We start from the raw sequence: 16,426 nt of genomic DNA, 5'->3' as shown, positions 1-16,426 counted from the left end.
AACATAGTAGATGACGTCAGAAAAAGACCTGCACGGTCCATCTAGTCTGCCCAACAAGATAAACTCATGTGTGCTACTTCTTGTGTATACCTTACCTTAATTTGTATCTGCCATTTTCAGGACACAGACCGTAGAAGTCTTGCCCAGAACTAGCCCCACCACCCAAACACCAGCCCCACCTCCCAATCTCGGCTAAGCTTCTGAGGATATATGAACTCTTTGCTTTGATCTTCAAGGATGACAGTGCAGAGAAACTGAAAGAAATCTCGGTGAACCTGGAAGACGTACTGAACTAAATCAAAATGTTAAAAAGTAGTAAATCACCTGGACCAGATGATATACACCACAAAGTGCTGAAAGAACTCAAACATGACACTGCTGATCTGCTGTTAGTGATCTGTAACCTGTCATTAGCACCATCTACAGAACCTGAAGATTGGAGGGTAGCCAATGTATTGCCATTTTTTTTTTTACAAGGGTTCCAGGAGTGATGCAGGAAATTACACATCAGTAAACTTGATGTCAGTACTGGGCAAACTAGTGGAACGTATTATAAAGAATAAAATGACAAACATAGATATACATGATTTAAACCGGAATCAAGATGGCGACGAACCAGGATGGACCCCAATGAGCTCCGTGCCTGAGGAAAGCTGTGCGAACTGGATGCAGCACAGAAGGTCCGAACTAGTCGGACCAACCATCGGAGAGATCAATTAACTACCTGTCACGTTTTCCAAAAAGTAGTAACTAGGATTGTGAGCCCTTGGGCCACTGCCAAGGAGCTGCAGTGGCAGGCAAAACCACCCCACACAGGGATAAGGCAGAACTCTTGACAAGGCCAGCTAGATTTCACCTGCACTTGACCGCCGTTCCTCAGGAGTTGAGCCCCTGAGTGCAGGTGGCCGGCAGGACTTACCGGACACCAGCAGGAAACACACAGGGACTAGAACACACAGGGAGGCTAGGCAGAATACAAGACTAGGACTCTCAGACAGACAAGGGACAGAACTGAAAGCTGCAAGCAGCCACTGAAACAGGGAACAAACACTGGTAGACAAGTGACAACTGAAAGCTGCAAGCAGCCACTGAACAAGAAACACAGACAACCTAGAACTAGACAAAGACATACAAACAAGAAACAAGACTGGGAAACAAGCAATAAGGTGCAAGAAGCTACACAAAGACTAAACTAGAATCAGGCAAGACTACAGACTATAAACTGGACTAGGCAGAAGTGCAGCAAGCACCAACAAACCAGGGCCTTAGGTGATGCAAAGGCAAAGCAGAGAGTTTCCAAATGGCTAATAAGCCCAGCAGCAGTAGATTCAAGCTGCAGCAATCACCAGGCAGCTACGGGTGGTGTGCAGGCTCAAACAAGACAAGCAAGTCTGGCAGGCCGGAAGATCCGGACTGGACTAGGCTGAAGTCTGGAACGGAAAACAGCACACAGACAATCCAATGCAGCCACCAGGCCTGGCCACCAGGGTGTGAGATGACTGAGTGCCCAAAACCAGGGCACAACCGTGACACTACCCCGAAAGCAGGAAAAGGCAAGTGAACCTCTCCCCACGGGAAACCAGCGTAAAAAAAACGAAAGCCAGCGGTCCACTGCGACCTGACCTACTCCACGCTGGCACACTCAGCGCTCCCCCACACCGCTCTGGCCCACCACCACATCCCAGCTCCGCTCACCTGAGTGTTGGGAGCAATCGGAGGACAGCGGACGACAACGGAACCGAACGGGTGGCCGCTGCCGAGAGAGGCTCCCACTCCGCCGACCGAATCTCTCATCATCCCTGAGAACCACACCAACCCTGCCGAGTGCGAAGGGAGCTGCCATTCGTCCGGACGCCTGCCCGAGGCAGTGACGTGAGGAGAGGAGCGAGAAGCGCCGCTTTAGAGCTAGGGAGCACAGCTGTAGAGCCGGAGAAAACGGGCGGAAGAAGCAGCACCAGAGCCGTCGGCATAGGGGCATACCCATCCAACTGAAACAGCTTTGGACTTGATGCGAACGACAACGTGGATCGATTGCTGGCTTTGCTTCGAGTGTATGGCAATGACGGCTACGCGGGGGAGTGGAAACAGAGACTAATTAAGTCTCACAATGGACTAGACAGGTTCACTTCCACTCCAGTCTATCAATCCTCCTTGATAGTGCCCTGAGTGTATGGCTATGATGGATGCGCGGAGGAGTGGAAATAGAGACTAACTATTGCTCCGTTGCACCTCCGGAACAGGGAGAGGCAGGCAAACCACTCCCCACGGAGGACCATGTAGAACCTAGACGATGGCGACTGATGGAAGCGACGCTGGTAAGCAAGCAGCAATAGGCGTTCGTACTTCCTGCAACTGAGTACTGCACTCTCCTGCCATCCAGTCCTGAATTGCCCCATCCGCCCCAGCTGCAGTTCATCCTGCTCCACAACCATCTGATTGTCAGTAACCTTCCTACCCTAAATTGACACCAAAATGAACACAATCAAAATACTTCTGGCAATCTACTCCCTTTCACTGATCTACCTAGCACTATCAATCTCACTCACAGAACACTACTTTATACCCATCCTACAAAACCACCAAAGACTGATCAAACATTCCACACTCCATCAAACTGACACTCACTACATTAAAGGAAAACTATCTAAACAGGGACATCACCAACAAAATGGGAGGAAAGATCACAACAAACACACATCACCCATGGAACGACAACTAACAAAAATCCACATAACACCAAACCTAGTGGACCCATACCAAAATATCCAGATAGGTTACATCAACGCTAGGTCCGTAATTAACAAAACAACATCATCATCAGACAGGATCAATTCAGAAAACCTAGACCTCATCTTTATCAACGAAACATGGATCCACAACCAAAACGACCCCATAATCCTTGAACTACGCCCGCCAGGATACAAAATCACCCACTGGACCAGATCGGGAAAGAGAGGCAGAGGCATAGCACTAATATACCGAGAACAATTCACCACCGTCATCACTGCCGACTCCGTAACACCCCAACTAGAAATTGCCTCAATTAGAATCTGTAACAACTCCCTGACCGACCACCTGAATTGCGTCCTATTCTACAGACCACCCAGCAACTGGAAGGATAGCCAGCCCATCTTCATGGACTTCATTTCAAACAATTGTGTAAATAACAACATACTACTACTAGGTGACATTAATCTTCACCTAGAAGACTCCAACTCCACCAACACACGTGAATGTAAAGACTTCTACAATCCTGGGATCTTAAATGGGCCCACATGCAAACTACCCACATCAAGGATCACACATTAGACCTCTTATCACACAAATTACCCACAGATAATAACCTATTAATTACAGACATCAAATGGACAGCAACACCATGGACCGACCATTACAAATTGAACCTAACTTTAAATTGGTGTAAGAATGGTTCAGACACACACCAGAACACACAACTTACACTACAAGAGGGCAAATCGATCCACAAATATTCTGGAAACAAATTTATGACAACGATTGGACAACATGTACTGATTCCATACTTTATCTCAACCACTGGGATGACAGATGCAACAGCGTATTAAACGAAATAGCACCCTTAAAAACAAGATCATCAAGAAGACAGAACACTATACCATGGTTCAACGACAAACTAAAAAAAAAAACTCAAAACACAATCCAGAAAACTCAAACGAACATGAAGATAAAAGATGAACCTACACTCAACACATGGAAACAAATACATAGAAAATATAAATATGCAATAAAACAAACCAAAAGGTCCTACTACAAAATCTTATTAGGACCAGATTACAAAGATATGAAGAAACTATTCCAACTTGCAAACAAGCTACTAGACACCACCCCTATCACTACAACCAGCACAGACATCCCACCCGCAGATAAACTAGCTAATTACTTTAACGAAAAAATAATAAAACTACGTAGCACACTTCCTCGCCACAACACTGACATTGAAATCTTCCTTAACGATCTGGACCTATCCTCCGAGGGATCTCCAGCTGACCGGATTTGGACAATATTTAATCTCCTCAACACCGAAACAGTTACACAAGTGACCCACAGGTTCTCCAAGACCCACTGCAAACTGGATATATGTCCCAGTCATCTACTCAAGTCTGCCCCTGATCGCTTCATAGCAGACCTCACATCCCACCTAAACTTCATGTTACAACAAGGTCTCTTGCCTAAAAGAACATGGCAACATCCTACTCACCCATATACCAAAAGACACCAAGAAAAGCACAAACGACCTCACCAACTACCACCCAGTTGCGTCTATCCCATTAGTAGTAAAACTAATGGAGAGCTTGGTGACTAAACAGCTTTACCTAGTTTTCAATATTGCATAATTCACAATCAGGATTCCGATCCCACCATAACACCGAAACTGTTCTAGTCACCCTCCTGGCCAAATTCAAGCAGGAGATAGCCATAGGCAAAAGCATACTCCTCCTCCAGTTCGACATGTCAAGCGCATTCAACATGGTAAACCACAACATACTACTAAGACTACTAGGCCACTTCAGGATTGAAGGAAATATACTTAACTGGTTCAAAGGTTTTCTAACCACCAGAACTTACCAAGTAAAATCAAATTCAATTATATCACCACCGTGGAAAGCAGTCTGCGGCGTACCCCAGGGATCACCACTATCACCAATACTGTTTAACATGATGATGATCTCACTAGCACAGAGTCCTTATCCAATCGAGGCCTTAACCCATTCATCTACATCCCCTTCAGACATGATCTGACAGAAATAACCAACAAAATCAACGACGGCCTGAACATCATGGACTCTTGGGCAAACGCATTCCAACTGAAATTGAACACTGATAAAACATATTGCCTTATCCTCTCTTCCCAACATAACAAGTACAAACCCACAACCATAAATACTCTAGGACATACCCTCCCTACTTCAGACAGTTTGAAAATACTCAGCGTCACACTTGACCGCAACCTTACTCTCGAGAGCCAAGTAAACTCTGTAACAAAGAAAATGTTCTATTCAATGTGGAAGCTCAAACGACTAAAACCTTTCTTCCCAAGAGCAACCTTTCGATATCTAATACAATCAATGGTCCTAAGCCACACAGATTATTGCAACGGAATCTACGCGGGTTGCAAAGAACAACTCATAAAAAAACTCCATACTGCCCAAAATACAGCAGCCAGGCTGATATTCAGCAAAACACGCTACGAAAGTGCCAAACCCCTTCGAGAAAAGTTGCATTGGCTCCCAATCAAAGAACAGATCACCTTCAAAATCTGCACCTTAGTCCACAAAATCATATACAGTGTAGTCCCAGGGTACATGACATACATGATAGATCTGCCAATAAGAAACAAAGTCAGATCATCAAGATCCTACCTAAACCTACACTACCCAAATTGCAAAGGACTGAAATACAAAACAACTTACGCATCCGGTTTCTGCTACATAAGCGCAAAACTATGGAATGGCCTCCCAAAAATGTGAAAATCCATGACCACCTGAACTTCAGGAAATCACTAAAAACCAACCTCTTCAAAACAGCATACCCTAACGACCCCATGTAAACCTCTTCACCCAGCAACATAGCAAGACTGTAATCGTACTGGACAACATGCAATCTTCATCCCTTCTGACCCTCCACTTATACCCCATACGATCACTATATAACCTTGTATCTGTTATCAACTGACTAGGCAAGTGCCTCAGACAGTACTATGTAAGCCACATTGAGCCTGCAAATAGGTGGGAAAATGTGGGGTACAAATACAACAAATAAAATAATCACTTTAATGGGACAGAGTCAACATGGATTCAGCCAAGGGAAGTTTTGCCTGATCAATTTGCTTCATTTCTTTGAAGGCATGAATAAACATGTTGATAATGGTGAACTGGTTGATGTAGTATATTTAGATTTTCAGAAGGCTTTTAACAAAATCCATCATGAGAGACTCCTGAGAAAATTAAAAACCATGGGATAGAAGGCAATGTTCTGTTAATTAGGAGCTGGTTAATGGATAGAAAACAGAGGGTAGGGTTAAATGGCCATTTTTCTCAGTGGGTAAAGGTGAATAGTGGAATGCCTCAGGGATCTGTACTGTGACTGGTGCTGTTTAACATATTTATAATGATCTGGAAATGGGAATGACAAGTGAGGTGATAAAATCTGCAGATGACACAAAACTATTCATATTTGTTAAAATGCATGCAGACTGAAAAAACTGCAGGAATACCTTAGGAAATGCAAGACTGGGCATCCAAATGGCATATAAAATTTAATAAGGACATATGCAAAGTGATGCACATTGGGAAGAATAATCCAAACCATAGTTAACCGATGCTAGGTTCTACCTTAGGAGTCAGCACCCAAGAAAAAGATCTAGATGTTATCATGGACAATATGCTGAAATCTTCTCCCCAGTATACAGTGGTAATAAAAAAAAAAGAGATAGAAAAGACAAAGGATATGTATCTGTATCGCTTCATGGTGTGACCTCACCTTGAGTACTGCATTCAGTTCTAGTCTCTGTATATCTCAAGAAAGATATAGCAGAATTAGAAAAGGTTCAAAGAAGGGCAACCAAAATGATAAAGGGGATGGACCTTCTCTCATATGAGAAAAGACATGAGGATGGGGGTCTTCAGCTTGGAAAAAAGGCAGCTGAGGGAGAATATGATAGAAGTCTACAAAATCTTGAGTGGTGTAGAAAGAATAAACATGAATCAATTTTTTACTCTTTCAAAAAGTACAAAGACTAGGGGACACTCAATAAAGATACATGGTAATACTTTTAAAAATGATGAGGAAATATTTTTTTCTCTCAATGAATAGTTAAGCTCTGGAACTTGTTGCACAATGTAACCTCGGGGGGCCCACCTAGAAGTGGTGCACCCATCCACCTATGTTCCAGCAACCCTTTTTCCCTTCTCTCCTCTATCTCGTGGGTCTAGCATCTCTGCAGCTTCCTTTCCCTCCCTCACCTCTGCTGCCATGCTTCCACCTTACATTTATCAGAACTGCCCAGCAGTGATTCACACAGGCCAACTCCGGTGCCTTCTCTCTGCCATTTCCCACCCTCTCTGACGCAACTTCTTGTATATGCAAAGGCGAGATGTATCAGAAGGAAGGCCCCGGAGCTGGCCTCTGAATTGCTGCCAGGCAGTGCTGATAATGTAAGGTGAAAGCAGCACGGAACGGTGAGAGGGAAAAAGACAGAGATGTGCGGTGGAGAGAACGGATAGAGGTGCCAGACCTGGGGGGGGGATGGGGATTTGGAAGGAAGGGAGGGGCTGGACCTGCAGGAGTGGGGAGGGAGGGAGAGATGCTGGACCATGGGGATGAAGGGAGTCAAATGCTGAACCCATAGAGGGTGGGTGAGCCAGATGCTAGAGGAGGAGAGAGAAGAGAGAGGGAGGGACACTGAATGGGTGGGGTTGGAGAGAAGAGACACATTGATATGGGGGAGGGAAAAGAGGGAAAGAACCTGGATGGGGTAGGGTCAGACAGGAGAGAGACACGATGTAGGAAAGGAAGAGAGAGAGGGGAGAAGCTGGACACAAGGAGGTATACAGAAACAGAGGGGAGATGATGGGCATGGGGGGGGGAGCAAAGGAACAGGGACACAAAAGGAGAAGTTCTGTATAGGGATAATATATGGGCACGGAGGGGCAATGCTGGACATAGTGGGGAGGAATCTAGGAACACACAGACACGGCTGAACATGGAGGAGAGAGAATACAGGAACAGAGAGACAATGCTGGGCACAGAGGGGGGAATATGAGAGCAGAGAGACCATACTGGACACGGTGAGGGGGGGGATAAGAGAACAGAGAGACAATGCTGCATATGGCAGGGGGGGTAAATGAATATAGAGAGGCAATGTTAGACATTGGGGAAAACAGGAACACAAAAGGGTGATGCTGACATGGGGGGCATAGGAAAAAGTGTTGATGCTGGGCACTGGGAGAGGGGATAGGAACATAGAGGGGTGATGCAGGACAGGGGAATATGGGGACACAGAGAAGAGAGATGCTGAACATGGGGGAAGAAAGAAATGGGAGATGGATGGTGGACATGGAGAGAGAAGTAATGTCAAATGTTCAGGAGTCCCTGGCAAGTAAGTTAAGAGAACACAGAGAGAAGCAGAAACCAAAGACTGGGACCAACATAATTTCAAAAATAAAATGAGTAGATAACTAAAAGTAGAAAAAAATAATTTTATTTTCTATTTTGTGATTAGAATATGTCAGATTTGGAATGTACATCTTGCTAGAGCTGGTGTTAAAACCAAATCAAAAATTATGACAGCTCTTAAAGGGATTGTGGGGGTGGTGCATAGTGCCGAACTGCAGGAGGCTCACTTTAGGACCATACACAGAGCATATTTCTCGGGTAAGCAGGCCTGGTATGCTGGAGTCTTGGCCTCCGAACTGTGTCAGAAATGCAGAGTGGAGACTGCAACACTAACCCATGGGCTCTGGCAACGTAGGGTCATTCAGATGTTCTGGTCAGCTCTCTCCCGTTTTCTTTCTAGGATCCTAGAGGGTTGGATTAACCTGTCTTTTGAAAAGGTAATATTTAGTGCAGTGGGAGTGTGGGGCAGAGGGACAAGGGAAGAGAAATTATTTTTGAGTAAATCTTGCATCCTGGGGAAAAAATGCATCCTTAATTACTGGGTCACTGATAAAGCACCATCCTATTGGTATTGGAGAAATAAACTACACGAGCTTATGCTGTGGGAGGCACGTGAGGCCCGATACACGCAAAAAGGCGGCAAATTTTCATTAGAGTCTGTGGCGCGTATTTAAAAGGAATTTCGCCTAGAGCGCGCAGCCAAGTGTTGAACACATTGGGATGAATGTGGTTGGATGTGGAGTGTATGGGGGGGGGGGGGGGGGAGGGAAGGGTGAACGGCAGAAGGTGGAATACGCCTAGAGGACCAGATTTCTGCTGTATTAGTGTGAGCATAATTAAATAATTGAAGAGCCCATACGTGGCAGTGGTTGAAAACTTTATTACTAGTGCTTCATGTGGTTATTGTTATCCGTTCCGAGTGTACCGGCAGGTGAGGAGGGACGGAGGGAAAAGGAAGTTCTATAATGTTGTTATGGTTATGATATGGAACACTAGAGCTCTATGCTATAGAGCTTTCTGAGGATGCCAGCTCGCCTTTTTGCTGAATCTGCACTACATTGATTATTGTGTTACACGTATGTTTCATTGTAAGAATAGTTTTCATGAACCTTGAAGGGGTGGGGGGTGGAGTTGGGAAGGGGGGGGGGGGGGGAGCAAATGTTTAAATTTTGATGTTGCGATTATCACCATCCGTGTACTCAGGTTGTCTTGTTTCCAAAGGTTACAGATGGAGCTTGTTGACTGTCAATTTTGTTATTTCATCAATAAAAAATTGTTGAACCTTAAAAAAAAAAAAAAATCAGAAAGCACAAACAGACCTCCAGGAACACAACAAAAGGTGGACCTTATTGTGAAGGCCCGACACAGGCCGTGTTTCAGCATCCAAGCACCTGCGTCAGGGATCACAGAAAAGTCCTATGATGATAATTTTTGCAACGGAACCACTGTTGATAATTCAAATCGTGTCCTAAATACTCCTTTTAGCAGTCACAATCTAATAATGTGCAATAAAATCCGTCAAAAGAGCAGAGATTAAAAACGCTTCTTTTTTTATGATGCACAGACCTTCGTCCTGCACACCAAGAATATGTTATAAAAGAACTGCCAAAAGTAGTGAAACTCAAAAAGTTGGCAACCCTAGTGCTCATCCATCCAATATGTTGGCCCACTCAAAAACTGCCTTCTGGCTATGCCACTGGGATGTGGTAATGGTTATCATATCTGGATTTTAAAAAAGTTTGGGCAAGTTCCTGGAGAAAAAGTCCATAATCTGAAATTATATAGTTTATTAAAATTTGCTATACCGCAATGACTGACTAGCAGTATTCGGTGGTTTACAATGGTTTAAAACAAATTTTGAAAAGGAAAGAACTACAAAAGATGACAGGAAAGCAATAAAACACTCAGAGAATATGAGAGAATATCTGAGATACTAAGAGGCAGGGTGGGAGGGTGGGGGGGGGAAGCTACATTAATGCCTTATTGCAAAATGACTAGACTGAATTGTTAGTTTGTATTGCAAAGTTCTTAATAAATAAACAGAGATTTAAAAAAAAAAAAAAAAGAATATGAGAAGGACAGAAGGAAGAGAAAGAACAACATAATTAAAAGGGAAGGGGGACAATAGAGGCTAAAAGGGAGGGACTAAATTTGAGAGGGGGACAGTAGCTGTGGCACAAGGGAAGTTCAAATTTAGAGAAAAGCAATAGTAAACAGCCAAATCTTCAATTTTTATTCAATGTTCTTAAATGAAGATTCAGCACGGATGCCTAGTGGAAGGGAAATCCAATGAAAAGGGGCAGCAAAAATGAAAGCAGCACAGTGAGTAGAATCAAGACGAGCAAGTTTAAGACTGGGTAAAACTAAGCAACAGTCATTTATTGAATGAAGAAGAGGAACAGGTGAGTTGGGTATAGTAAGGGATGAGAGATGGTGAGGTAAGCCAAACCCAGTGGTGTGCTGGAGCCGGCTCGCACCGACTCACAAGAGCCAGTTGTTACATTTTTAAAGTTCTTGCGAGCCGGTTGTTGTGGCAGGCGAACCGGCTCCCAGGGGCGGCGCAACCCGGCGGTAAGTGAGTTAAGCATGGTAGGAGTGCCCCATAAGCCATGCTTACCTCATCCCCCACCACTCTGGGCTGGGGGGGTGGGGGGGGGGTTAAATTGTTGATTTACCTCCATCGCAGCAGCCACAGTAAAAGCCAGTCTCTAGCCTTCCCTTTGTTCCCGTCAGTGTCCCGCCTTCTTCTGATGTCACTTCCTCTTTCCGCAAGGGCAGGACACTGACAGGAAATGAAGGGAAGGCTAGATTGTCGGGTGGGTATGGATGGCCGCAGGGAGGGGCAAGAGAGCGAAGAGAATCGCTGGGTGGGTGTGGATGGCTGGAGGGGGGGCAGGGGAGAGGAGAGAATCGCTGGGTGGGTATGGATGGCTGGAGGGGAGGCAGAGGAGAGGAGAGTTGCTGGACGGGTATGGATGGCTGGAGGGGAGGCAGGGGAGAGGAGAGTTGCTGGACATGGATGGAGCAGAGGGAAGGGAGAGAGAAGAAATGCTGGACATGGATGGAGGGGAGGAAAGAGAGAGGAAGGAGATGAGATGAGGGAAAAGGAAGCGAGGAGAAAATGCACATGGATGAAGAAAATAGGCAGAAGCTGGATCCACTAGACAGTCAAGTCTGCGGAGGACAAGAAATTAAGTAAAAAGGCAGCCCTGGAAATGGAGTTAAGAGGACAGATAGCAAAATCGGATACTGGGCCAGCATGATCAGAAAAACAAAGTCACCAGACAACAAAGGAAGAAAAAATCATTTTATTTTCATTATAGTGTTTGGAATATGTCCACTTTGAGAATCAGGTGCTCAGCATTAAAAGCTTATATTTATTTACTTATTTATGGCATTTTATCCCACATTAAACATGAATTAGATTGGAACCTGAGATCATTACATTTTTTTTTCCTGGAGTAATGCATTGCCCCCCCCCCCCCAGGCTCTCTCCCCAGCTATAGCCAGCTCTGCAATTTGGGGGGGCGCAGAGGTGGACGGGGGGAGAGCCTGTTAAACATGTACCAGCACACCACTGGCCAAACCTATGGGGATTTGAACGTAAGAACCAATAGTTTAAACACAATACATTGTGAAATCGAAAGCCAATGGTATTTTTGTAGCAATGGTGATACAGGGTCAAAACAATGGGCATGACATAATAACTGAATGGCTGTATTCTGTAGGGATTGTAATTTTTTTTTAGTTTTGGATGCCATATCTTGCTAAAGATGTAAAAAGACGAAGTGGTGCAAAGAAAAGCTAAACAAATGGTATGGGATTTGTGTTGCAAACCGTACGAGAGACTTGCCAACCTGAACATGTTATACCTTGGAGAAAAGGAGAAACAGGGGTGACATGATACAGATGTTCAAATATTTGAAAGGTATTAATCCACAAACAAACCTTTTCTGGAGACGGGAAGGCGGTAGAACTAGAGGACATGAATTAAGGTTGAAGGGGGGCAGACTCAGGAGTGATGTCAGGAAGTATTTTTTCATGGAAAGGGTGGTGGATACATGGAATGCCATCCCACGGGAGGTGGTGGAGATGAAAACAGCAATGGAATTCAAACATGTATGGGAGAAAAACAAAAGAATCCTATTTAGAAGGAATGGATCCATGGAATCTTAGTGGAGATTGGGTGGCAACACCGGTAATTGGGAAGCAAAACCAGTGCTGTCCTTATAGTGACTGAATAGATATGGATGGGCTGGAGTGTAAATTTTAAGGGGCTTCGATGTTGACTTCAGAAATTTTAGTACAAGAAGAGTGCTGAGCAGACTTCTACAGTCTGTGCCCTGAAAATGGCAAGGACAAATCAAACTTGGGTATAAATATAAAGTAACACATAGCATGTATAATGAGTTATCTTGTTGGGCAGACTGGATGGACCATACAGATCTTTATCTGCCATCATTTACTATGTTACTATATTAATGGAAGCTTGAGTACAACCTAAATAAATGATATTGCAATAGTCCAGTCTTCTAATGAGAAGTAAAGAATGGAAAATTTCAGAACTGAAATAGCGACAAATTGCACGTAGCTAATGAAGTATAAATAAACCTGTTTTGCATATATTAGAGATCTGAGAAGAGAATGATAACTGTGAATTGAGGATGACCTTGAGATATCTAAACGAATCAGCTGGTTGAAAACTGGAATTGAACAACTGAAGCGAGACCGATGGAACCAAAAGGCCAGTTGTGAACCAACAACTTATGGTTTTGTCTTTATAGAGAACAAGTTAGTGGTTGAATAATCACTCAGAAATACTTTTCAAACAGACATGGAGTGGACTGAGGGATAGGTTAAGAGGATTTATTGGTTAAAGTAAGAGAATGTCAAACACCTGTGGACTGTATTAGAGTAGCCAATGGCTAAGAAATAAATTGAAAAGACGTGAAGATAGAATACAGCCCTGAAGAACACCACAAGGCAGACACCGAGGTGAGGCCCTAGAAGAAGCTGTGACAACAATGTAGTCACTGTTTCTCCCTGGGATTGGTAGCTTCTTGCAACTATTTGGGATTTCTGCCAGATACCTGTGACCTAGATTGACCACTGTTGGAAGCAGGTTACTGGGCTAGGTGGACCATCAGTCTGACTCAGTATGGCTATTCTTATGGCTTGTACTCATCTAATAAAATTTAGGCCTTAAGTTCATCCTATCCAGCAACCAGAAAACAAAATGCCACTGAACCCTGTCAAAAGCTCTTTCCATATCCAGGGCCAGACAGATAGATTATTTGCAGAGGAAGAAGTTGAAAGCAGTCAATCTCAACGCCCTTCTTGCAAGCAGTGCAAGGAGGAGGGGAGTGGCTTGGGAACTGTATTTCTTTGACTGGCAGGTCTTGGGTATCCCCACCAGCTGTTTAAAGGGGTACTGCAGTTCTGGGGGCCCCCCTTTCCCCATCCCCAAGCTTCCCTGGGCCCCCTGTGGCTACACCACTGCTTTAAAAGGTCTTTCCCAGGTTTAGGGAGCACTGCTATATGTGCTTGACACATAGATGGTGGTAACTTCTCTCCCTTCAGTAACCCACTAAACAAGCGAGCAAGGTATAGAGCTAACTCGTTTTGCAGTGTCTTATGAAATTCCCCAGGAAAACCATTTCCTTCTGCAAAATTTCCATGAGGTGTACTACAGATGGCATTCTCAACTTCACGAAATATAATTGGCCTATTCAACCAATTACTTTGCCCCCTCATCCAATCAAGGGAGGCTGAACTGAGGATTTCAACATATAATAACTCCATGGAACCCAGCATTGTATAAATATAGTTCGGATTGTTTTTCCCTATGTGCTTCACATTTTACTTGTCCTCCAAAATCTTAGATAAATACCATCAGGTCCTGGTGCTTTGCTACTATTTAGTTGGTTACTAAATTGTGGCATAAAGGTTTGGCAGAGAACCTCAGAACAAACACAACATTCTGGTTCAGCCTCCTGACACATTCCTGTCATCCTTCTGCTTAAGCTGGAACAGAACCCTCCTGTACCACTTTCTGCATCTCAGGCATCTCTGACCAGCACAGTGAAACCTAGGTCAGATTGTTAGTGCTAATGCCATTGTTTGAGGAACTTCTCAACTGCTCCTCACTGTCCTCCTGCATTTTCCCCAGGGAGCAGTCATGTTAGCAAATGTCCTTATGCTCACTGGCTCACACTGAGGCACCCTTGGCTGAGAGATCACAAATAGCATCAGATAGATGATGACACTGCACAAACCCAATCCCTTTCTCTGCCTACATGATGTCAAGTAACACAGTTTTGAGCATGACTGTGCATTTTCACCAGCCACATGTGCTTAAACATCTACATCACTTTTGGAACAATTCAACATCCATGACTTTCAAGGGTCATTGTCCTGTGTGACAGCCCAGGTGGGTTCTTACCGTGTAACTGTCAGGCTCTTCAATGTTCTGTGAAATAACTGTGCCCATCAATGTGAGCAGAAACCAGGAAGCAAGGGCAGCTTTCATCTTCCTAATGTGAAAGAAAAAGAAATATGAATCAGGGTGTGACACCCAGAGAGCTCTAATCCTCAGCTCTGCAGATTACCTCTCTATAGGCTGATTCTCAGAACTCCAGTGCTATAGGGAACAGCGCAGGAAAATACCACAGGACCAGCACACAAAAATCACTTCCCAATACTCAGTGTTAACAGCATGCAAATTATATGTGCAAGGGTAGGAACTTACCTGGCACATGTAGATGAAAGTTTTACAGTAAGCAAAGCTCTTGTGCCCATGCCCATTCGAACACAGAAGTGCAGGCGCACATCAGCACCTGTTCTGCTCATTAAATATAAGCTTTTCAAAACTTTTTTAACTTGAAAGGCTTATATTTAAAAACAGAAAATAGGGGCCATGTGCTTCCACTTTTGGTTTTGCTTGGACTCACACACATTTTTTCCTCACCACCAGCAGAGGTTTGCATGGGCTTCCTTCCTCTTTCAAATAAAATGAAAAATGGCAGATTTGAAAAGGAAAAATCCTCTCTTGTAACCCCTCAATGCGACCTCGGAGCTGGTGGTAGATTTCCAGCATTAGGGCAGGGTTTTTTTGTGTGTTATTTCTCTGAGCATTGTGAGGAAATAGCTAATGATCTAATTTACATCTGTTTGCTTATATTTAAATGCAATTTGCTCTAATCTTTGGCACGCACATTGTTTTCCTGCGCTAGAGCCTTCTGTGCAAATAACACTGACGCTAGTCCGGCACTAATTGCTTCTAGCAACATCAATACGTTTTGAGCATCGGGGCCTCTGTGTGAAACCTTGAAGTGATTAAGTTTATCTCACTGTGGAAAGTACTGCTCACCACTGTAGTATGAGAGAGACATGACCTAGCAGTTACTGCAGAAGCAGTGGCACAAGAACCAGAGAAACCTGTACACAAATCTCCAGGAACGCCATAAGTGACAAGGGAAAATTAGGTTCTTACCTTGGTAATTTTCTTTCCTTTAGTCACAGCAGATGAACCCATTAACTGATGGGTTGTATCCGCCTACCAGCAGGTGGAGATAGAGAACACTGAAAAACCACAGTGACCCTTGGACGGCTAGCCCCCAACTGCCTTCAGTATTTGAGATTTCCAAAGCAGAGTGAACCATATAGGTAGAATAACAAACTTTCCTCACAGCGAACAAACGCCCCAGAACAGGAGCAATAACCATGCAAAGGAGGGACGATCTCAACTTCCTGTAGTAGAACATCATGTAGAAATTCTGAGAACTGGTTTCCAACTTCTCCCAATGCGATTTATATCTGCATGAAAGATCTGAACAAAAAACAAAGTCAGACAGGGAAGGATCATGGATTCATCTGCTGTGACTAAAGGAAAGAAAATTACCAAGGTAAGAACCTCATTTTCCCTTCATTGTCATCAGCAGCAGATGAATCCATTAACTGATGGGATGTACAAAAGCACTCCCTACTTAGGGTGGGAACAGGCCACACCGCGAGCAAGCACTTGTGCTCCAAAAATAGCGTCCTGCTTCGCTGCAACATCCAGACTGTAATGCCGGACAAATGAGAGCTAAGAAGCCCAAGTAGCCGCACTACAGATCTCTTGAAGACAGAGTGCACCCGTTTCAGACCACGAGGAGGAAATTGCTCTCGTGGAATATGCCTTAAACGCTTCAGGCAGAGACCGACCTGAAAGCAGATACCGTATGCAGAAAAAATGACTTCCTTGAGCCAACGATCTATAGTGGCCTTAGAC

The 16,426-nt window shown here is 44.2% G+C and overlaps 1 protein-coding gene across 1 annotated transcript in view; it reads right to left on the bottom strand.

Annotated features, from left to right (window-relative positions):
* EFEMP2 (EGF containing fibulin extracellular matrix protein 2) overlaps window positions 1–16,426 on the bottom strand; it is a 138,502-nt gene that overhangs the window by 104,860 nt on the left and 17,216 nt on the right. The window contains 1 exon segment of the mRNA XM_030219141.1: window positions 14,597–14,687. Coding sequence (XP_030075001.1) covers window positions 14,597–14,687 — 91 coding nt within the window.

Source organism: Microcaecilia unicolor, chromosome 11, assembly GCF_901765095.1.
Source record: "Microcaecilia unicolor chromosome 11, aMicUni1.1, whole genome shotgun sequence".
NCBI lineage: Eukaryota > Metazoa > Chordata > Amphibia > Gymnophiona > Siphonopidae > Microcaecilia > Microcaecilia unicolor.
Note: the sequence above shows the minus strand (reverse complement) of the source record. Positions and strands in the feature narration are given on the sequence as shown.